The sequence below is a fragment of the Triturus cristatus genome, chromosome 8, assembly GCF_964204655.1.
Source record: "Triturus cristatus chromosome 8, aTriCri1.1, whole genome shotgun sequence".
Lineage (NCBI taxonomy): Eukaryota > Metazoa > Chordata > Amphibia > Caudata > Salamandridae > Triturus > Triturus cristatus.
In genome coordinates this window covers 1417235087-1417259314 of record NC_140591.1, presented here as the reverse complement: position 1 = coordinate 1417259314, position 24228 = coordinate 1417235087, and the positions used below count along the sequence as shown (strand labels likewise).

General features: G+C 46.9%; 1 protein-coding gene across 1 annotated transcript; it reads right to left on the bottom strand.

Moving 5' to 3' along the window:
- Positions 1-1064: 1064 nt before the first annotated feature.
- On the bottom strand, positions 1065-11458 carry FZD4 (frizzled class receptor 4). Its single transcript, XM_085623148.1, has 2 exons — positions 10550-11458; positions 1065-6530 (listed from the first exon to the last, which is right to left on the bottom strand). Exons 1-2 carry the CDS (start codon positions 10796-10798, stop codon positions 5202-5204), a joined length of 1578 nt encoding a protein of 525 aa, XP_085479274.1. The 5' UTR covers positions 10799-11458; the 3' UTR covers positions 1065-5201.
- Positions 11459-24228: the final 12770 nt, after the last annotated feature.

Sequence of the window (24228 nt, the reverse complement as noted above, 5' to 3'; positions counted from 1 at the left end):
ACAACCATGTGATTTTTTATGGTGCATTTTTTTGATTGTCAAATTGTGCGCAGGGTACAATTCTGCAAAAAGCAGAGGCAACCAGCTGTGAAATTGCACACTTTTTTCTTTGTTGTCCTCAAAAGAGAAACTATTGTTGTCTTGTGGAAACATGCCATCGCCTTCATGAAGTCTGGAGGGGTTCAGTCCGCTTCCACACTGGAAGGGAACTTCTCCATCCAGCCTTTTGCCAGAGCCCATTTCCAACCACTTCCTAGGCGGGAAAGGGTCGCTGAGGAGTGTTTGAAAAGTCACAAGGTGCCGTGTGTAAGGATTTTAATGCAAACCATCCAAAGTTACGCCCACTGTCCGCCCCTTAAGTGGGAGTTACACCCGCGCTATTCTACACTGTTGTAGCCAACAATTTCGGAGGCGTAAATAGACTTACATCTGTTAGGTATCATTTGGAAATCCAGCTATTTTCGGTCATAAGCATGCGTGTGCAGACAAAAAGTCCTCTGTGCACCGGACCTGTTTGTGTGTTTTTGCTGCCAGAGCAAAATCGCCTCTGGTGTGAGGTTTCCGTAATGAGCTCTTAGCTGCAAGGAAATACAGCTGTTACAGTCGCAACACCCACGTGCAAAAAGCCCTTTACAGCATCTACATACACTGCAGCATGCTGAACTAACATTCACCACAAGGCGGAGCCATTGTTTCTTTACAGACGAACGGCCTCATTCTCTGCTCCAGGTGCTATTTCAATTTCCCATTTCCCGCCCAATTTTTCCTCTTCTCCCGCAGCCAAAAATGTCGCAACTCCTTGTAATAAAAAGCCGGGCAAAAATCCTACCTGATTTAACTAGTGAAATATTCAGAAACGAGAGAGACTGGCTCCAGGCCTATATACCCTACACTCCCCTCCATTCCCAAGTGCTGCAGACGCATATCTTCAGGCATACTCCCTAAAGGCCCGGAAGTAGCTACAGGGGCGGGACGTGACGTAAATATACCGATGTCCAACTGGCCATTTTATTCCTGCAGTCACTCTGGATTATTGTTACATTCATGACACCGTACATTTTCCCTTTTCAATAAAACTTTGCTTTATTTTTAATACAAAATTAAATATCAGTTTTTTTGTACAGTGATAAATTATAAATTTACAGCACAAATATATACATATAAATGAAACAATAAAAATATTGTACAGCATACAAAAATAACCAATTTCCATTCTGTCACAATTTTCAGAAAATAAAAGGCAGTTTCGGCAGGGGAGTGTGAGTCACGTGTACCTTCCTGTGACAGGTTCAGCTCAGATACAGGCAAATAAATACTGGCAAGCGCGTGAGGGCAGCTGTGCGCGTGCGAGCCGCGCGCTCCTGCACTTCTGAGGCACTTGAGTTTTGCATACATTTGGCATTGGGTTTTAGGCATCTTGAAAAGAGAGGATTGCACAATCAGACACAAAGACCGGCTCGTCGCCTCCCCATTGTGCGCCAGGGCCCCTCCACTGCCTCCCCTAATCTCTCTGATAGAGGGGCAGCTGCATTTCAATTAAACTCATGCTGCTTACTTTAATGACTGTTTGAAATGAGGGTCTGGTTTAGTTTCCCCCAAAAAACAGGCTCTAACCAGAATCCTCTGCCCCTCTCTCAATATGGAGGTCCCCCCTGCCAAGAACCCCCCTAGGAACAGCAAGATTCCTGCGCAGAATACAGGAGCATAGGGAAGGATGCACAGATGACTTGGGGACTGGTGGAGACCCCACATGCCCCCTAAGAACAGCAACATTCCTTCAGCGGCATAGGGAAGGATGCAGACATCCCATGACTTGTGGGCAGGTGGAGACCCCACTCGCCCCCTAATAGCTAAATCATCCTTTAACAGAATGCAGGGGCATAGGGAAGAAAGTAGACATCTCACTGCTTGCGCCAAGACACCCTGGGTAATCAAGCGCTTTATAAACTATTTGACATAACATTACATAACATTGCAGAGCAGGAGATGGTTGTATTCCGTCGAGGAGGTACATCTCAACACCAGTACATTGGAGCTGCACAGTGCACAGTGGCATTGAAGCAGGAAATCTCATTGTCCTAGCATCGTGCGAGACCCCGCAGTGCTGTTGCAATTACAGTGGGAGATTGCAACATAATTTCATCAGCACAGGAATTCACTGGATGATTAAAATACAGTGTGAGATCACAACATCGTTAGATTAGAGTGTGAGGTCACATCAGTGCATCAGAATTAGTGAACAGAATGCAGTTAGATTAGAGTGGGAGATCACATCACCAGTACATCACAGCGAGAGATCACAAGGGCACTGGGGTGGGAGATCACAGGCCAGTGTATGGGGGTTCGTGAACACAATGTCATTAGATTAGAGTGAGTGGGAGATCACAAACCAGTATATCAGAGTGGGACATCACAAGACCAACCGAGTGGGCATTCGCCTCACCATTAGGTTAAAGTGAGCGATCGCAACACTAGTGCATAAGTGTGAGAGATCACAAGGCCATTAGTTTACTGTGAGAGATCACAACAAAGTGGGAGGTCACAAGGCCATTACAGTTAGAGTGGGTGTTCACGTCATCAACATTTTAGAGTGGGAGATTACAACACCAGTGCATCAGAGTATGGTGATCACAACGCCATTAGAGTGGGAGATCACAACACCAGTGCATCAGAGTATGGTGATCACAACGCCATTAGAGTGGGAGATCACAACACCAGTGCATCAGAGTATGGTGATCACAACACCATTAGCGTGGGAGATCACAACACCAGTGCATCAGAGTATGGTGATCACAACACCATTAGCGTGGGAGATCACAACACCAGTGCATCAGAGTATGGTGATCACAACGCCATTGGAGTGGGAGATCACAACACCAGTGCATCAGAGTATGGTGATCACAACGCCATTAGAGTGGGAGATCACAACACCAGTGCATCAGAGTATGGTGATCACAACACCATTAGCGTGGGAGATCACAACACCAGTGCATCAGAGTATGGTGATCACAACGCCATTGGAGTGGGAGATCACATCACCATTAGTTTAGAGAGGGAGATCACAACACCATTTCACCAGAATTAAATATCACATTATCATTGTGTTACAGTCGGATATCACAACACCAGCATCAGAGTAATTGAACACAACCAAGTTAGAGTGGAAGACCACAACAGCAGAACATCAAAGGGAGAAGTCACAATCCCTGCCCATTAGAGTGGGAGATCACAACTCCGGTACATCAGAGTGTGAAATCACAACTCCGGTACACCACAGTGTGAAATCACAACTCCGGTACATCACAGTGTGAAATCACAACTCCTGTACATCAAACTGAAAACACAACTCCGGTACATCACAGCGTGAAATCACAACCCCAGTACATCAGGGCGAGATATCAGGACGCCTGTACATCACAACTCCGGTACTTCAGACTGAGAGATCACAACACCAGGGCATTGGAGCGGAGATCAGATGTAAACTGCTTCAGGAACAAGCATGGGGGCGCGTGTGAGCTGGGGGTGGGAAGAATTCCAGCCAAACACAACAATAGTTGGGAAAGGGATTGAAATTATTAGAACCAGCTCCATTTCACAAAGAAACAACTCCTTTTCTACTGAAACGAGTGCTTTCTGACGTGTATTAATCATAAACTGGAAAGTTTGAAAAGGTTTAGGGGACTGGCAGGCCTAAGAGGCGGGACACGTGCTCCGGCAGACCTCATTCGCTTCAGTTGGGGGTGGGGGGCTCGTCTGCTGTGCTGCGCGTGTACCCCAGCGACCTGCAAACTCTACGGCGAGCAGAGCCCGGAGACCCGTGCGATGTCCACCCCCACCACAGTGAAACCTAAAACCAACGGCCGCAACAGGGAATAACTCACAGAGAGGAAACTGGATAAGCCCCAATTGCAACCTTTCTTTAAAAAAAAAAAAACAGCTGGCAGATAGATTTCTGGGCCGCTGGAGACACCGCAGAGCTCGGCGAACATGTTTACATTAGGTATGTATGTTCAGACGACTGACGTGCCGGGGAGAGTAGGGTTCGATCCCCCCTGACGGTGCCACCCAGGACCTGACCCCGAAGTGAGGGTTGTGTTTATAAAGAACAGCCATTATTTATAAAGTATAAAAAAATACATTTTCTATCTGGACGTGAGGTGCGCGGAAATATAAACAGAGCAGCCCCCCCACCCCCGTCCCCCCTCCGCGCCTGGCGTCTGCCGAGATGGCATCTCACCAAATGAAATGCAACGAGGCCTAATTGCTCGAAGCAGTTGGGCCTCTGGGGCTGGGGAGATAAGCGTGCTCCGCCGGCCTCGGCTCACACTGAATAAAAGTGACTGTCAGGGCAGCATTCCTCCCGTCTTTACCCCAGCACCGGGAGAAAGGGGGAGAAACAAAGCACACCGCTGAAATAAGAATGCTATGAGCAGAGAACGGGGCAGTGTGCTACCAGATGATACAATAAATAAGGGCAGACAACGTGGCGTGAGGGAGGAAAGAGAAAGGAAGTACAAAAAAATATTGCAAGACAAATAGCAAAGAAGGGGAAAGGCGAAAAACAAAGAAAGAAGACAAAATTAGCAATTATCAGAAGAAAGACACTTTCTATAAAGATAAGGACAACAAATAAATATCTGCTAAAACTGCATACATTTTCGTAACCAGCAATCCAAATATTTGTCTTTCCAAAAACAAAAGGCACTGCAAGAAGATTACGAACACCGCCAGGGGGCGCTGCGAGCCCTGCTGCGATCAGTAAGTTGTGCACAAGCCCCCCGTTCGTTTTCAGCTCTATTCCTATTTCCAGTGTTTAGTGGTTTGATGCCAGTCCAAGAGCACTAATGCATGTCTCCACATTATGCTCCTGACAGCACTATCTCTGTTCCAAAACAACTGGCAGCTGTGGAGCCACGCCCCAGGCGTTTTACCCCCTCACTTGACTGGGAATTCACTTAGACTCGAGAAACACTCAGTGCAGTGCATTGTAACCCGGCCTGTAGTTTGTGATTGTTCACAGCTTGTATAGAAACCTTCATTTTTCACGTGTGCAGCCCCATTTGTAACAGGGGCTTCAGAAGGGACTGTCTGTGGCCCTCCTGGAGATCCTCCCCCCACACATTCCACCACACTGCTGTGGATCACAGTAACTCCCAGAGAGAAGAGTTTTACTTGGAGACTTCAGCACAGGTCGCCCTTGGCTACACCACTGTCTCGTTGCCTTTACCAGGCTTGGCCCAGCTGTCCACTCTCTTGTCCCGCTTCACTCTGCCAGAGTTCACCAGCCGGTTGGTGCACCGCTGCCAGGTGTGCACGGTCTTGGCCGACCAAATCCACATGCTCGAGGTGATGCCCACCAGCAGCGACATGAAGATTTTGAGCATCTCGACCGCCCTGTTGGAGTCATCAGCGGAGTATCTGAAGATGGCCCAGTTGGAGATTTCGTAGAAGTAGCAAGCAATGACGCAGGTGGCTGGGACGGTGTACAGGACGGAGAAGACGCCTATCTTGACCATCAGTCGCTCCAACTTGTCCGTCTTCGTCCCATCCTTCTGGAGGTTTGAACGTATCTTGAAAAGCGCCACCAGACCAGCGGCTATGAAGAGTGTCCCAATCACCAAGTAGGTGAACAGAGGTGCTACCACAAAGCCAGTTAGGGCATCAATGTTCTGGTTGCCCACGTAGCAAAGGCCAGTGAGTTCATCAGAGTCAACCAGCCTCATGATCAAGATGACTATGGTTTTCACTGCTGGGATGGCCCATGCCGCAATATGGAAGTAGGAGCTGTGCATTTCGATGGCCTCATGTCCCCATTTAAGACCCGCTGCCAGGAACCAGGTCAATGTCAGGATTACCCACCAGATAGAGCTTGCCATCCCAAAGAAGTACATCAGCAGGAAAATGATGGCGCAGCCCGTGTTCTTGAGGCCCTCTTGGATGAGGACTGGTTCTGCAGCCTCGTCAAAGTCACAGGAAATGCGCTCCCGGCCCACGGTTAGACGGACAATGTAGGCGATGCTGTAGATATTGTAGCACATGCTCAGGAATATGATGGGGCGCTCAGGGTAGGAGAACCTGGAAGAGTCTATCAGAAAGGTCAAGACGGTGAAGGCTGTGGAGATGAAGCACAGAATAGCCCACACGGCCATCCACACGTCGGTGAACTCCTTGGCTGACCTGCTGTACAGGCCCGCATCATAACCACACTTGAGGACACAGTTGAGGCTTCTTTTCACCCAGGTGTACTGGTCCGAATTGGCCCCGAAGGACTGGCATTCTTCTCCCGGCTGCAATGACGTCTTGCCATGAAGTGGTACCTCTTCATCCCCAGGGCCTTCCATGCACATGTGGTTGTGGTCATTCTGTGGAGGGAACTTGCTGCAGTTCAGGCTGTCGGGCCAGGCAAACCCAAACTCCTTCAAGACCGGTTCACACCTCCTTTTGACAGAGAGGCACATGCCTCCACAGGGGCCAATTGGGATGTCGATCTTCTCGGTGCACATTGGGACGTAGACCGAACAGAGGAAGAACTGCAAAAGAAGGCAAATAACAGAATTAGCAAAAATGTACCCTGGCCACACTGTAAACACAAACTGGTGACAAGAAGCACGTAACAACACCCATGGGGTAGGGAAACAAGAAGAAACATTGAGTGAGTGCTGAGTAGATGCGATAATGGAGTGTACGAATGAGATGTGCGGACAGATGGGGTGTCAGTTAACAGAGCATCAGTGAAGGTTACATGAGATAAGCGAGTGGATGAATGAGAGCCTTTGTATAGTGCTGTACCACAAGTGCAACTTTCTCTAGGCACTTAAGTATGAAAAGTAACAAATGCATTACACTGAATGGGGCAAACATATCCGCAAAAGATGTACAGATCTAACCCCACTGTTCGTTCAACTTGTCTTGCTTATTTCAGAAACACCTTTTTAGGGCTGGTTGTTTTTTTGTCGAATGCGCTTTTTGCATAAGCAGCAGCATTGCTTTGGATGAAACAGGATTTCTTTCTGAGGTGGCTGATGAAGTGACAAATGTATTTATTGGCTCTGGTGTCTGTAAAACAGCAGCTGTAATCTTATGGTAACTTCGAAGCGCTGGAATACAACTAGCTTGAAACAATATATATGTATTTGTATTATACAGCAAATGACAGTGAGGCCCTATAGCTACCAGCACCTAACCGGTTATCCCCAAAAAACAGTAAATGGAGGGAATTTTCCCAAAAGTATATGTGCACCCGATCATAAACACCCACTGTCAAGGTGTGGACCTCTACTGGACGGTACAGTGTTCAACATAACGAGCATTCAGTGCACCACTATATAACAATTTCATGAAATACAAGATCTGTATGCAGTGTCGTGTTCTTCAAATTCTCCTTTTATTTCGTATCACAATTGATTCTGCTGTGATATACAACATGTAGAGTGAATCAGCCATATTTGTGTTTGTATATGCGCTCAGCGCTGCAGATGTTACTTTATATTTGTTTTTCATCGCCCCTTGTCATTTTTTTGCTGTGATATTGCAGTTTGATATGTATCTTTATTTTTAAGAAACTTTTTTTTAAATGCTCACATGACATTTTTTTACCTCCTTCAGCACTAACTGTATACAAGTCCTTCTGTGTATTTGTGCTGTTTCTACTTTGCTCTTTTATGATCTTTGTTGAAAGATCGAAAAATCGAATAAATAAGTTTTGACTATATATATATATATATATATATATATATATATATATATATATATATATATATATATATATATATATAATTTGTAGGGGGCACATTTTGACAACTGGAAGGGTGGAATAGCTGTCAGCAATTCGGTAACTTTCCACTGCCAATATAAAAGTGTAAAAATACGAAAGTGTGGCCCCATTTCAAAAAAATAAACCATCCCCAATACGGAGAGAAGCAGAAATATCTGAGTTCCCTGTGGGTTCAGTGTGTAATCTGTGAGCTAAGACACTTGATACAGACACCCCTCCACTGAGGGGGGTGTGACTCGTGGGAAAGACAGCAACAAGTCCTGTTACTTGACACACTCAACGGAATGTGTGGCACTCCGCTCTTTTTAAACTCGACAGCTCGTGTGTGATGCAAGAAACCCGAGGAGAGATGTGCCAGCAGGGCACTGCACGCTGCAGGGCACAGCTTTAAAGAAAACACAGGGCCAAACATCGAAAGATAAGCCCGCATAAGTGCGTCTACGGAAAGAAAGTTTCCAGCGGTGTCTAAGCTGGTGTCCACCCTGTGCGGGTCTGGGCCGCCCCTTTAGAAGAGCCACAGAGTCCAGGCCGGTGCTTGGCTCGGCAGATGTGCACTGACTGGCGGTAGGTGGGTCTGGGGGAGTAATCTGAGACACCCGAGGCGACAAGCATTTGTAGAACTTCACGCTGCACGTGTGAGAGAGCAACATCACATGACATGTTTTCAAAAAGGGCAGCGAATGTGGAACAGCCGCCTAGCATGGTATGGCCGGGCGCTTGGCGCTACAGCCTCGTGTACTCACACCTTTACAGGCGTGAATATAAACAAACTCAATGGAGCTCATCTTGGCAAACCCTCTAGGGTGAACTAATCCGCGAACCCGTGCCCTGTAGGTTGCACGCAGATCGCTTCTACAACAGGTGTGTGCACCCACCGAGATATCCTACAAGTGGGCGCTACTAGGCTTATTATGGGGCAGAAACAGACACTGGAGATAAAACGGTCCAGTCCTGAACACTAACAGGGGAGCGATACTGTTTAGTAAGGTAACGCTGGAAGACGCGTGCAGAGCGTGTGTTGTGTCATTGCACGTGGCAGGACCCAGGCACGGTCTACGTAAGAGAACACGAGTCAAGGAACCTCGGTTACTAACAAACCAGTTGAAACTTTCCTCCTCTCACCTTTGATGTTATGGTGTCGAGGGGGGGGGGGGATGGACGCAGGGGTCTCGGAGGTGCTAGCACCCCACAATAAGCTTGCAGCCGTAAAGACACATGAACAATACAGAGACCTGCACATTTTGTTTTTCCGTTCTCACATTTGCTGTGCGTTCAAGGTCAGGGGTCAAACGTCGGGTTACGTCTCCTGACAAATCGTTGCATATTCTTTCAACATGGTGATTTTTTACTTTTCCTTTCTCTGACTGCAAAGCGAATACATTTTGGAGCATGAACCACGTGTCAATGGTGCTGAGGTACATGCAGCGTGAAAGGAGAGACACTAAAACGGCACGTTTTATAACATGAAGGGTTTGAAGCAGCACAGAAAGTACACATGAGGCGCTTGGTTTTAAAATTATGAAGTGTCATAGAAATAGAGATTTTAATAAATTCAGAACAAACCAAGACACTTAAGTGTGATGCGCAATATATATATAGAGAGAGGGAGAAAGAAAGAGAGAGAGATTGTGCACCATTTAGGCATGTCTGGTGCATATTTAGTGTGTGTTTCAATGTAAACTCTGATCCTTGAACAGTGGTAGCCTGCCGTCCCACGCTTTGGTGTATTTGGGATAATATGCTCCAAATTGCACCACTGTGAAAATATTGCTTTCCTGTCACTCTCCTGCCGAACGAGCGTGGCTCGCTTGCTGCACTTGTGATGTGTGTAATGCTTGGGTTTTTCACACCCCCTACGGCTCCTGTGACTAACATTGATGACAGCACCCCATTCTGAAAACTGTCTCCGCACCAGTGATGTTACCTACGGGGTCTCCCCTCAGAGTTCTCGGGTTGTGCCCTGAATACCAGCCCAGTGCGCCCAAGATCTGAGCAGGGACCTGTGGGTGAGCCGTGCACGGGGTCACCGCCCTCTGGACCCTCGTTCAAAACTCATTAAAGTGACAACTAAGGGGGGCGCGCTCTCCACAACCCCAGGCACACATGGCACTTTCTGCGTATACCAGGAAACAGAGTGTCGCCGAGAGGCGACGGCCGATGAGCCCCCCACAACAGCCAGAGACTAAAGGGGGCATCATTTTCAACAGCCTGGCAAGGGCACACCTATTCTTAGCCGCTACCAAAAAAAGAACACACAAGGAGAAAACCTAACAGGTGATCCGAACTCCAAGAGAGTTGTCAATGGTGAAAAAGACTGAACGCAAGAGACAGATAGAGGAAAAACTCCAAAAACTACTGTCATGACACCTCTTTAATCTTGCGGACTACGCTGTCAACTGTAAAACAACGCTAACTGAGGTCTAATCCCGGCTTCTTATTGCTTCAAGTCATGTGACCTTGGGCAAATTAAGTTATCTTTCTATGCCTCATTTTCCTAAAACCAGGAAATACGTAGAAAAATAATTAACACTAATAGGAAGGGTTATTTGATATATTCATTTTAAATTCACCCAATCTACCGAGCAATCTTCCACTTCTGTATAGGAATGTATGTCCCCAGTGCATGTCGGGTTTCAGGCTTCTCTGCATTAGGAGCCCTGCCTCCCTCCCACACTGGCACCAGCAGTGACAGGCTCAACCCACCCCGAGCAGCAGGTGCCATGTGCTCCTGGGCACAGGGTGGAGATGCGCGTGTGCGCGCGCCGGAGATCCTACCTGCAGCTGGCTGGAGCATCCGTACTGGATGAGGGGCGTGAAGGTGGTGAGCTGCAGCTCGGCGTCCGTCTGCAGCTCGTGCCCCACCAGGTTGGGCATCTTGGTCACGTTGTAGCCCAGGTTCTGACACATGGAGATCCGGATGGGGTCGCAGCGCCTCTCGTCGTCGTCCCCGAAGCATAGCGCCCCCCGGGCGGCTAGCAGCGCGAGGCACAGCTCCAGGAGTCCCCGCTGCAGGGTTCGCCCCATTTTCCGGTACAGGAGGGTGCAGCACAGAGGCGTGGGTGCAGCTGGCAGAGTGGGTGCACTGCAAGCAGAGATGGGCACGACAGACTCTCTGGTGCGCGACTGTCTGCCCGCTGCACGTAGAAACAGCACGGTCCACTGCACTATGGCACAGCACAGCCTGTCCACTGCACTCAAGCAGAGCACCGGTTGCCCCCTGCACCACGGCACGGCACACTCTGCCCACTTTCCATGCAGGGGTGAAGAGCAGCCCGCCCACTGCCCAGGTTTACACAGCTCTTAGATGGGGCACATCTGTCCACTGCCAGGCGCTAAGAGTTGCCTCGAGGAGATCTTAGTATCCCGGTGCCACAGAAGGTCTGCTGAACACAAGTTCACACCCTAGGTGCCAGTCGTCCACACAATGCAAATGGTGCAGGAACTGTTGTCAATCAGTCTCTAGTCTTGCAGTCCACGCAGACACTGAATTCCCATTTCCAAACAGTGCAAACTCACTTCAAAATAGCCAGAAAATAAATGTAATGCTGCAAACCGAGGAAAAGCTATCCTGCTGGTTATCTGTGAAGCAGCGGTGTGCATTAGTGCACGGCCGTGTGTCAAGGAGAGCACAGGGAGTGCACACGCAGAGCCCGGCGCCGCAGTCCGCTGTCAGCCTTCTCACACTGAGCCCAGCTGAGCTCCGAGCAGAGGCCGTGCCTGAGGGGGCGGGGCCTGCGGCAGCCGAGGGTCCCTGAGTGCAGCGCCCTCGGGTAGCACTTCACGCTGAGCCGGGCTGGGGGGCGGGGCCTGGAGGGGGCGGGGCCTGCGGCAGCCGAGGGTCCCAGAGTGCAGCGCCCTCGGGTAGCACTTCATGCAGAGTCGGGGAGGGGGGGGGGGGCTGAGAGGGGGGGGGCTGAGAGGGGGCGGGACCTGCGGCAGCCGAGGGTCCTTGAGTGCAGTGTCCTGGGGGATCACTACACGCAGGACCGGGCTGGACGCTGGAGGGCGGGACTTGGGCGAGCAGAACCCTAAGAGCAGCGGCTGGTCAGGTTACAGGTCACACAGCCTCGGTGGAGCCTGAGCGAGCAGTGTATGGGAAGGAGACTTAAGCAGAGCCAAGGGTTTCTTAGGGCAGCGCAGTTCAAACTGTGGTCGAACTATTCATTTATTTCAGTTCTATATAGCGCGAATTCTACCCAAAGGTGTTGGACCTCTTACATGAGCCCACTTACATCACACAATGGCACATTCATTTCACGTAGGCACGGGGAGATTAAGTGATTTGCCCAGAATCACACGATGTTGAGCCGTCGCCGAGACAGGAATCTAATTCCTTAGTTCCAAAGTCGAGGGCTCTAACGTGGCGTCCTCTCGAAGGCTAACCCGGCCGTAGATGTTCCAGCAGCACCGGCCCAGGGAGTACAACACACTGGCCAGCGCCACGAGGTGTTTTTGTAGCCCATGCACGACTGTGTACCTTATGCCTGCCCGTAGGTGCAGTGGCACATGGGCCCATGAGATTTAGTGGTTCACTGCAGCCCAAATATTGCTGTCATTCACTGCCTAGCGGACGACAGCAGACCTATTTATTTTCCTTTGCATTAGGGTCCAATGCGCCCTTTCAGCGCCACTGCGCGTGGCCCGACATAGGCATAAGGACAGTGCCCTGCTAGCGTAATTTAATAAAAACAAAAACAACCGATGCGGCATTTCTTTTCTCCAAATGTCAGCGCGCCGCCTCTCAGGCGGCCTTGGCGGGGCTGTCACCAGCAGCTGCGCCATAAATTACGCGTCCAATTGGCACAGTGTGTTGGCGATTCGAGAAGTGATTTGCTGGGCGTTTCTTGGATATAAATCACTGTTTCCGCTGCATCGTTTCACGAAGTGGCGAAAAGTTTGAGGGAGCTGCCAGTCAGCTAAAGCCCAAGCGAAATATAACGCACGGTCGGCGCGCAACGTGATGCCTGGCTGCAGCGCCCTGCACTTGGCGCTAAGTGAGAAATATATGGATTAGTGAGGAATTGTGTACCCCACCTCAACCAGCCTTAAAGTACCACCACCTGTGAGGCTAGCGGTCTAAAACCCCTCCGGCTCCCATCCGCCCCTTTATTAATGCTGTTCTTATAAACTACCTCAGACCTCCTTTCATTTTCCTCAGTATCTGTTTCTTTACCAAGTAACTATCTCTCATTGCGTATCAGCTGAACTCCACCCCTCTACTTTCCCCAGCGCACCTTCCCACAACCGTACAAGAACCCCACCCCCGCTAGCCCGTCCTTTAACCACGTCGCCAACTGGGCTGCCTCTCTGAGACAGTCAGCCCCGGGGGACTGTGGCTGCCTCCAGGCCCAGCTGTCAGTCACCTAAGCCTGGTCATTGTTGTACATGCAACTTTACTCCAGATCAACACATCTGGCATTCATTTACAGTTTACTGTCGGATTCGAAATTAACTTAAATTGTCCGGAAATTGCAAACATTATGTGCTAGAAAAAGGCACGGCACTAGCACAAACAAGCATGCGTCCATTATACATCAGCACCTGTGTTTGGTATTTACCATTATATGCATGAGTATTCATGACGGATTATATTCAGGTGCATCTCTGCAGTGTAACACCTGACACTTTAAAAAATCCACGAAAAACGCTTTCCCCACGTTTTATATCGCCTGGAGTTAGAACGTCAGTCTGTCCAATCCAGGCCTGGAGTTAGACCATCAGTCTGTCCAATTGAGACCTGGAGTTAGAACATCAGTCTGTCCAATCCAGGAATGAAGTTAGAACACCTGTCTGTCCAATCCAGGCCCGGAGTTAAAACACCTGTCTGTCCAATCCAGGACTGGAGTTAGAACATCGGTCTGTCCAATCCAGGCCTGAAGTTAGAACATCAGTCTTTCCAATCCAGGCCTGGAGTTAGAACATCGGTCTGTCCAATCCAGGCCTGGAGTTAGAACACCAGTCTGTCCAATCCAGGCCTGAAGTTAGAACATCGGTCTGTCCAATCCAGGCCTGAGTTAGAACATCGGTCTGTCTTTCCAGGCCTGGAGTTAGAACACCAGTCTGTCCAATCCAGGACTGAAGTTAGAACATCAGTTTGTCCAATCCAGGCCAGGAGTTGGAACATCGGTCTGTCCAATCCAGGACTGGAGATAGAAAATCTGTATGTCCAATCCAGGACTGGAGTTAGAACATCTGTCTGTCCAATCCAAGACTGGAGTTAGACCATCAGTCTGTGCAGTCCAGGCCTGGAGTTAGAAACATCAGTCTTTCCAATCCAGGCCTGGAGTTAGAACATCGGTCTGTCCAATCCAGGCCTGGAGTTAGAACACCAGTCTGTCCAATCCAGGCCTGGAGTTAGAACATCGGTCTGTCTAATCCAGGCCTGGAGTTAGAACATCAGTCTGTCCAATCCAGGACTGAAGTTAGAACACCAGTCTGTCCAATTAAGACCTGGAGTTAGAACATCACTCTGTCCTATCCAGGACTGAAGTTAGAACACCTGTCTGTCCAATCCAAGACAGTGGCATAACGAAAGTTGAGAGGACTCTCCTTCAAGGTACATGGAGGGGCCCCCACTCCGGATTTTATCCAGAGCTCTCAGGCGTGAGTACTATGCTAAGGGGGCCCCCTTCAGTTTTCCCCTCACCCCGCACCTCTGGGGCTGGGGGGCCTGTGTTACGCCCCTGCATATTATGCACAATTGGTGGTAGTGCAAAGGTGGATGTAGGGGAGTCCCCCACCACTCATCAGACTCATAAACTGCTAATACACACACCCACTTCCATTTGAAATCACACTCCTGAACCCACAGCTTAGAGACCATGCCCTACACATGCAGATCACTTTTGTTTGGGACCATGCATTCAGGATTCCAGGCCCTCTTCAATCCCCAATAGTGCCGCTATGAGGTGCTCACCAATCCTAACCCAATGATGCCACTTTGGAAGGACTCAGACCCCGCTCTAATAACACATTTTTGAAGAAATCTGCAACCCAACCCCCCCAGTGTGCATGTATGGCATCTCCTTGTAACAAACTACAAAACCCAATACATCGGGTGACAAATCCCAATATTGTTGGCAGTCCATGTTATCTTGACTCGCTCAGGAGAGGTTGCCTCTGGGTTAAGTGTCTGAATGATGCGGAGCTCTTCCACACGTTTCATCAGGGTAGAAGCTGCCTTGAAGGTGAACATTACAGAGCTTTGGTTGTCGCTTCCGAAACCAGAGGACTGAAAGTAAAGTTAATTATTATTCGACCAAGGATCCGAATTGTCAGTCTGACCCCAGTGGTTCAGTGTCCCAATGGGAACATGTCTGTGGCCTTCCTCCATGAGCTCAGACGCTTATGTAGGATGAAGGCCTTGACAGCTGCAGACTATGCTCAGACATGTCCCACCCTGGCCCCCCATCGCCGTATTAGAGAATTGCACAGGACCCCCTCTGACCGCCTGTAGCTGTTAAAATGACTTTGATGGAGTGGATGATCAAAGCGTTGAAAGTAACAAATTGGATAGAACGGAGACTTGTATAGTAATGAAAATCTGGTTGTCTTCATAGGAATTTACAACTTATCAAGCAATGACAAACTGAAGTTTATGCTTTGGTATCAATAAAATTGATGTTTAATGAAACATATCAGGACAAGAGTATGCACATTTTCCCCCAGAATAAATTGTGCTAATATAGTTGCTGTTTGCTTGTTTGTTTAACAGTGAAAGGCAAATAAATATTTTAACTATCAATAACCCCAACTCCCTCTTCGTCCTTCCTTACATCATAAGATGAACTACCTCCAAGACAGAAGCCACTAACTTTTCATTTTTTTTTTTTTTAAAAACAGCCTTAAATCTCAAACTCCTTTAGCACCCAGAGAGGTGCTCTATATGTGCTCTTTACTCACTCGACCTCCTGTATTTTTATTCTTTGTCTCCGTTGGAGACAGTTATCCCTGCATGAGACTGAGATCTTGCCTCCAATCACCTCGTCTTCTCTGGATCGTCAGCAGAAGTTAAGGGTGGTTCAGGCCTCCACATCTTCCTCCTCGCTGGTGGAGCCTGCCTGAAGGTGAGGCCTGGACCTTCTGTTTATGTTGTGGAAGCGGTGATCTGTGTGCAGGTCTTCTTGGCTACATCTACCAGGTCCTTTCTTTGCTACTGCAGAGAAGGTTACATTTTCTGGTCTCTCCTGCTGCTGAGGAGTGAGCTACCATCATAGAGCATGCAGGGATGGAGCCTTCTTCTCTCTGCAGTGCAGATCTATAGCGGGTGAAGCCTGATTCACACCTGCTGCGTGTCTTGAGACCACCCTCACCTGTGCCTGGAGGCGTTGGAAGTGACCTTTAAATATTTCTGGGGGAGCCTGTCTTTGCATGAGATGTGTTATTTTTATCTTTTGCATAGGGGGATTTGCGAGCTTCATTGTTTGTGGTCCACACGTCTGTCTGGTCTCTCTTTTGGGGGTGGGGAGGATGGGCAGGTTGCTGTGTTCCCCAGGCCCTTCCCTGCTTTTTTCGATACTGCTAAAGAAAGTGCTTTAAATAGGCAGATACTGTCAGGTACTAAGTGCCTGCACTTCTTAAATTTGAAAGGAAGGGTACCTGCACATCTAAGCTCTGCTGCATTACATTTTATGGGAGAGTACCAGCACTTCTCAACTGCAAACAGGTACTCTAAATAGTGAGTACCTGAACCTATATATTCCCATTTAAAGCACTGGCAATAGATAATTTAAACCGGTTGCCAGAGATCATCTCACCGATGCACACACAAAAACAAGCATTGGCAAAGCCAATAGGTCTTGCCCCTGGCATTTAATAGTTTTGCCAATACCTTTTCGTGACGCTGTACAACACAGTGAAGATGATGTGAAGCATAGACCAAAAAAAGTATTTAAAGAAAAGGCACAAAGGTAAAGTTGTATGATTTTGTAGCCACGTATATGCATAATGACGCATATTCGTTGTATGATTTTGTCCTTAAATGTAATTTGCATTCTTAAATGATTTTCACATTCATGCTGTTGTTGCATCAGTGGCAGTTTTAAAGCTGAATTGACTGTCAACTAAATGTGATGTCACACTGATGCGCCCCTTTTACACACAATGTGACATCTTACTACTACATTTTCTCTCTGTACTGAAAAAGTGTCCACATACATGCTCTATGGCACTCCTCACTTTCTTATAAGGGTGTTTTTACACCAAAAAGTGTTTTCACTCCTAAATATGACTTTTGCTCCTATATTTGATTTTATTGGGGAACTGTCATGTGGCATACAATATAAAGGTACGGAAAGTAGGTGGTGTTTTGACATCACTACTCGCTTGTAATAAGTTAATACAAGCAAGTTGTGACATAGTTTCTTTTAACAGGCATGTTCTGATGTCCACAATTGTCTTCAGTAACAAGATAATCCCCATCACATTGTAGAGAGGTTAGTGACTGAATAAACTACAGTGCATTGTTTCGCAAAAAAACACCATGGATCATTGGGTTTTAGTTGGTTGAGACCAAATTTCTTTGCCCTCCTCACAAAATTGTCTGACTAATATGGTGAAGCCAAAATTGGTGTACATTGAGAAACTATTTCCCTATTAAAATGTGACACATTTTATTGAGTCCAGCGGTCCTGATCCTCCACAAGTCTCTCTTTACATAGCCAAAGGTTTGATTCTGTCTCAAATATTAAAAAATGCTTAGCTCCCACAGTGAAGTGCATAAAGCAGGTAGCTCCTTCCTCCAACCTTCCAAAAATAAAAATGCAGATTAGCTGGAAGGAATTTCTTTCCCTGTTTATTTTGTGGCACCATTTCCCAGTTAATTATTAGCAGCAGTTCAATTTCAAGGTCAAGATATTTTTCGAGGTCGCCCACGACTTAATGGGCATACTGGGTGGGCCTTGTGGCTCTTAACTACCATCACATTATGTGTGTCAATATTGACCCCCTAGCCAAGCCCGTCAGCACCTCCCCAGCCCAGAACTTCGAAAAGAGACATTGGAGACCAGAAGGCGGGAGAGGTTGCGAGCCACAGTTGAAAAGCATTAAGTATAGTTCATTTTTACGACAACAGTATGAAAACACCTAAAAGCAATTCCAGTCTCTAAAATCGGTATTGTGAACATCACAGGCGAAACGTACCAGCTGTAATACGTTTTGTACTGGTGATAAATTGGAATTAAAACAATATAGCATTTTGTTCCAGCTACAAAGAAAAGAGCGGAATATTTTGGTGACAGAACTCTGCAAAAATATTTGTCTCTTGGACTGGAGTGCCATCATTTTGCACTACTGTTTGATGCTTATTTGCTAATGAGTGGAACAAGCTGAGGGCCAGATTTACACATTTCTCACGCAGCGCAGTGCAGCAGCCACAAATGTTGCGCTGCATTGCGTGAAAAGGAGAGCAAGAGAGCGCCAAATTTATTGAAATATGGCACTCTCCTTTCGTCTCCCTTGCGCCGGCGCTGAAATTAGCTGCTGTGCGCCACAGAGACACCTTTGTGCCATAGTGCCAGGGTGTCTCTGTGGGTCAAGCATACGTTTTGTACTGGAAGGATAGCCTTCCAGTACAAAATAATATGCTTAGAATAATGTTAAACATTTTCCCAATTGTATGTGTGCTGTAGAGTGCAGCACACATGCGAAGTCAGAAAATAAAGTAGAAAAAAAGCATTTCTCCTTCATAGCACCTGGTTGAAGGGTGCGCTATTTCCTGACGCTAAACCCTGTCTACTTCATTTAGTAAACTGGGTTTAGTGTCAGAAACCTTGGATGGTTGCATGGGAACGCCCATGCACCACCCATGATATGCCCCATGGCACTGAGTAATGCAAAGCAGCGGTATGCACGGCTTCGCGGCACTTTCACATTATTTCCAGTGCTAGAGCTGGAAAGAAAATCGGACAAAAAGATTTTGCACCGATTTGCATCACTTTTGTGACGCAAACACGGCACACAATCTTAGTAAATCTATTCCCGAGTGTGCCTTTGAGGTGTACTTATTCGTCACCAGTAGCGGCCTGTGGAGGGCGTTCCGTGGGGCGGTGAGGCGGGGCGGGGGGTAGTAAACACCGGAATATGGATAAAAGGAGGTAAGTAAACCATTTTTGTGTTTAACGAATTTCGTTGCACGCGCTGCATCGCATTTTGCTACTGTTGTTCACTCATGAAAAGAGGAGGAAACCAGTTTGCCTCATTCTCTATACCATGAGCAATATTGCAGCATAAACACTACTTCTTTAGTTTGCTTATTTTTTCGAACATTAATATCGCCCCCACTAAAGCATTTGCGCCATTTGTGATTAGCACGTGCAACGGTGATTTGCACCTTTTCTATGCAGAGCACGCTGCGCATGAAATTGACTCTGTGCTCTTGTGTAGTCTGTGAGTAGTGGCCAATGCACACCTGCTGGTGGTTTGACTTTGAGGTGAACCCACAATGATTTGTGTGCAGATCGTTAAGGAATGGTGAGAGAGAGAGAAAGAAAGAGAGAGAGAGAAAGAGAGAGAGAGATTCTTTGCCCTGTGGTGGAAAGCTTGTCTCCCCCTCCCCCACACAAGCTCCCAGTGCCGCAGGGCTCAACTGCACACCTTAGCCAGAGGTACAAATGTCAACATGTAACTGAGCCTACACGCCCACCGACCCCCAACCCTTGCCATTGTGTTCCCAAAGCCCTTTCCCATGGGTTTTTCTTTTATCTGATCCTACCGTGCAGACCCTAAGCAGGGATTGACACAGTCACTTCACCCAGACAGGTAATGGACCCAAAGGCACACACCAGCCCTTGTGTACCGTGCTTCCCGCGAATAGCAGGCGTAGCTACAAAATGCACTTTAGTGCCAGGGCTGGTTGACCAATACTTTAGTTTACCAATACATTTTTCTTTCCAATTTTTCTCTTTTTTTAGTCATCCTTATGCTTTTAAACAATGTTTTAAGATTACAGTTTTACAAAGTGAATATTTCATTTTCATTGCGCCATTAACAATCGTGTTTTCTTGTGATCTGTGTAGAAAGCTTTTCTATACTGGTTCGATATATATTTTTACTTCTGGGAAGCACTCATACTGTTCTATTGAAATTATATGCGAGGATTAATGTACTGTAAAGTTTTTATTGTAAGCATATGGACATCGCATTTTCAGTTTTTTCTTCTTTTAATCTTTGTTCCTGTACATGCAATAAAAAATTACAGAAAGAAAGAACCATCATACTAACTTGCCAAGACCAGGCCTACTGGCTGTGTTAGTGCTTGCTGCTGTCCGTGTATGAAATTATTGCCAGCAAAATAATATTTGCAAGTCTCAACGAGTTAACTAGAGGGTATATTTTTTATGGTGATGGCTCAGTCGTTTACTGCTCTGAGCTCTGTAAATAATTTGACATTTTGTCAAGGTCATTTGTAACAAGTTTGATGCCACATGCTGTGTAACTGTAGCGTTCAATGAGTCTATGTAGGGAGTGTGTTCTGTGTTTCATGTGCACTGTATTGTCTGGTAGTTGGTAACTGGACAGTTGTAGGTCAGAATATCAACATATATACCATCCTACAAAATGTTGTATCTAGAAAAGCGCCTTTTGCAAGTTTGTGAAGGTAAGTACAGATAGGCAAGTATAGAGTTTCTATTCTTAAATTCTCACTTACGTACCTTGAAGGTATACATATCATCAAGGTGCATCAATGTGATGTTAAGAATAGGAACTCTCAGATACTTGGGCATAGAGATTACGACAAATGCAGAGCGTTTCCTGGACTTTAGCAGACGCATAAAGATGGCACAAGCTCCCCCTAACATTAATGGGCGGAGCCACCCTGTACAAAATGATTACCCTTCCCAAACTGCTCTATGTACTACAAAACTCCCCATTTCCCATCCCTGATAAATACTTTACCAGGCTAGACAAAACGCTTTGAACACTCCTCTGCAATGCTTGAAATGGAAAGTGCAGGTACTCTGTTATCAGAGCACCTGCTTGTTTCTGAGAAATGCTGGTACTCTCCAATTAAAAGTATTACATTTCTCTTGAAATGTGCAGGTTCTCTCTCTCTCAAAATGAAAAAGTGCCGGTACCCAGTATCGGACAGTACCGGCCCATTTAAAGCACTGCTCCTCTGGAATGGGGGCACCCCTAGAGTAGCTTTGTGGATGCTATATAGGTCAGTTTACAGTAGGGACCTAGCGCTGCCTGACATGCGAGCATAACACAGGGCTGCACAGCTACACCCCATCAATGAGTGGGGACACAGCTCATACGATGAACCGGCATATAGGGTGGGCATTCACTATATATATGGGAAACAGGACAGGCAGCTCCTACCCGAATCAATCCAGAGGGCCTGGGATGAGGCTACGAGAGACCTGGGGTTAGAAGGGGAGACCTACTCTGGTCACCCTCTCTGAAGTGGGCAGGCTCACCAGATTTCACCACAGCAAACAAATCAGTATAGAGAAGGTGGGAGACGTGCGGGGGTGGGTACTCAAGTCTTTTGAGACAATCCAACAAGAATACACCTTAGCCCCTACCCAGTGGTTCTAGTACTTGCAGCTCTCCCATGCCCTGAGGGCAGAGGGGCTCATGGGAGAAGACCTCCTGGAACATATTCCACTGGAAACTGGGTCCTAGGGAGCGAGATTATCTACAAAGCGGTATCCAAGCTGTACCATCCTTAAAAAGACCCCGAATAATCACGGGAAACTTCAGGAAAAGTGGAAATCAGATGTCGGGCCCCTATAAAACATCGACTGTGATGCAGTGTCGATGCACCCCAGGGAAGTGGCTAGCCAAGCTATGTGATTGATTCAATCCAACATACTTCACAGCACCTACAGGTCCCATGGTACACAAAATGGGGAGAGCTGACAGTCCCATGCGCCTCCAGTGTGGTGCAGCAGTGGGTACCTTTTTACATACAATTTGGGACTGCCCAAAAGTGAGTCTCTATTGGGGGGACGTTGCCACTGAATTAGAGGCAGTGATGGAAGTAGACCTCTCCATGACATCTCCACTGATAATTCTAGGTATACCCAACGATGTAGTCATCCCTCGAAAACAGTTGTTGTTCTGCATGCTGGGCTTTGTCATAGCAAAGAGAGATGTGGGGACGGGATCAGGCCCCCATTATGGACTAATGGAGGCCGGGAATGAACAGATGCATGGAGGTGGAGAGAGTAGTGTATAAAAGCAGAGGTTGCCCCTGAAATCTTGCAAAAGTTTGGGGGAGGAGGATATCATGCCATGGTTTGATGCCACTGTCGAAGAGGAGATCACAACTTTACAGCCCACTAAGTAAGGGAACATAGAAGTGAACTGTCCGGGGGACGGTATGGTGGAGCCCTAGTCTGTGGGTCAATGTCAAGTGGTGAGCAGGGAGTAACCAGATGGGCGGGGGTGTAGGAGGTGGGGGTCAAGTACCAAATGATTGTGCAACGTTCAGTCTTAATGTTCAGTTATGGAAATAAAACACCCAAAGAAAGTATTATTCAGAAAAGAAGAGTAAATATATATTTACTTATATATGCTTCTCTCCATCATATTGTGGTATTCAATATTCCGAATACAATGTTTTAGTAGGACAACCTTTAAAATTCACTATTCTGGTAGCACACCACTGGAACTAACAGCTGGTGGCAGATGTGAGTGGGGGAGACTAGAAGCCAGCCACCAAGGTGTTTGTCCAGCTTCCAGGGCGCTTCATGGCATGTTGACATCTTCCAATGAGCGCACAAAAGAGCCTGCCAACAACCTGGGATGAGTACAGGCTCACTCTATGTGGAAACAGGCCTGCAGTTATGACAGCAAGTGGCAGGTTGATGGGGTGAGATAGAGCCTGCTAGAGCGGAGACAGAAAAGGGCTGCTGAGTGTCAGCCAGAGGCTGCTAGCCTGGGGCAAGCGGAGGCCAAATTTGGGGGATGGAGCAGCACTACAGTCTGAGGCAAGAGGAAGAACTCTGAGCTTCAGAAAGAGCTTGACAACTTATTTGTATTTCATTCACAAATAATGATGGTTAATCAGAAATATGGGTGTAACCATGTCTTGCTGTGGATAGAACTTGCAATGTGAGACATGGCATGGACTGCTTGGGGCATGGAGAATATAGAGTGGCCTGTTGTGGTCACAAGGCACAACCTTTCTGCACCTGCTTTCTTCAATCTGTTTGCAATTAGCTTTAGGGTTGGTGACTGCATTGGGAAAAGTTGCATTCCAATTCTGTAGGAGAATTTATTCTTTATTGTAATATTATAATGCCAGACTTTTTGCTGTAATTGTTGCTGCAACTGTCTTTGCTTAGTGGTTAGGGCGCATGTATGTACATATGTTTGTGGTAGTTATATAGCACAAACCCACCCGAATGGTGCCAGAGTGTGCATTAAAGGGCCAAACAGCAAAGATACAGTCTAGTGATTGCATAGCTGCCAAGTTTCCCAGGTCCATGCGTAATGTGCTACTCCAGACCAGGTTTTTTTCCTTGAATTCTATGACTTGTAGTCCTGTCTTATAATGAAATCAATACAACTACAAGTCCCAGAATTTGAAGAAAAAACCTGAGCTGGAGCAGCACATCACACATGGACTTGAAAAACGTGGCAGGGCTGTGATTGGAGGGCTAGCTGGGTTCCATGAGGAGAACCCAGGGTGGTTGCATGGGAACACCCATGGAACGCCCCTTTTAGGCAAAGTAACGCAAAGCGCAACTTTCCATTGCTTTCGGAAACTAGTCAACGCAATCTTGATTTGAGTTGGATAGTAAATCCCAGCAAAACACTTTGCGTTACAAAAGCAACGCAAACATGGTGCAAAGCGTAAATCTTGCCAAGATTCTGAAATGGAGACTCGCAGGCCTGCTTTGTTTTATGGGCTATTATTGAACATGCTGTTAATGATGGGAGAAGGGGCCTTTCTTACATACATCTGGAGATATGGTGTTTTTTCAGGTTATTTTGTTCTTTCTTCTTTTCTCACTGAAACTACTTTCACCAAACATTATGATGAGCATCATAAGTCTTGTAACTCAGTGAGTTCTCTGTTGCTCATTGTATCTGATATATACAGCCAATATAATTCATGCAGGAAAACTGTTTTCCCAAGATCTCCCCCTTGAGATTCCTAATCGCCTACCTACAAAGTTTGGAAAGAATTCTATCTGGTGTGATTTGCTTCATTGAAAAGTTTTCCACAAGGAATTTCACATTGTTATCCATGGTACTTTGATGTTGCTCTTGTGGCCAGTCCATCTTATTTAATCTCTTCGTATAGCTTACCCTCTGTAGAAAAGACCACAAGAATATTTAACACAATGTATATACAAAGTTGTATAACATTTTGCAAAACATTTACATCTGATTTGTTTTCCACTGTATGGATTTGTATACATCTTCCACTGGCTTTTTATTATTTTCTGCAGACTGTTTTAGTGCCATTAAATCTTTTGAAGCAGCTATACACTTTATAA

Excerpts from the sequence above, each read along its gene's own strand:
- FZD4 (XM_085623148.1), bottom strand. The coding sequence starts at position 10,798 with ATGGGGCGAACCCTGCAGCGGGGACTCCTGGAGCTGTGCCTCGCGCTG. Across the intron at positions 6,531-10,549 it reads GATGCTCCAGCCAGCTGCAG|TTCTTCCTCTGTTCGGTCTA; the intron begins GTAGGATCTCCG and ends CTTCTTTTGCAG.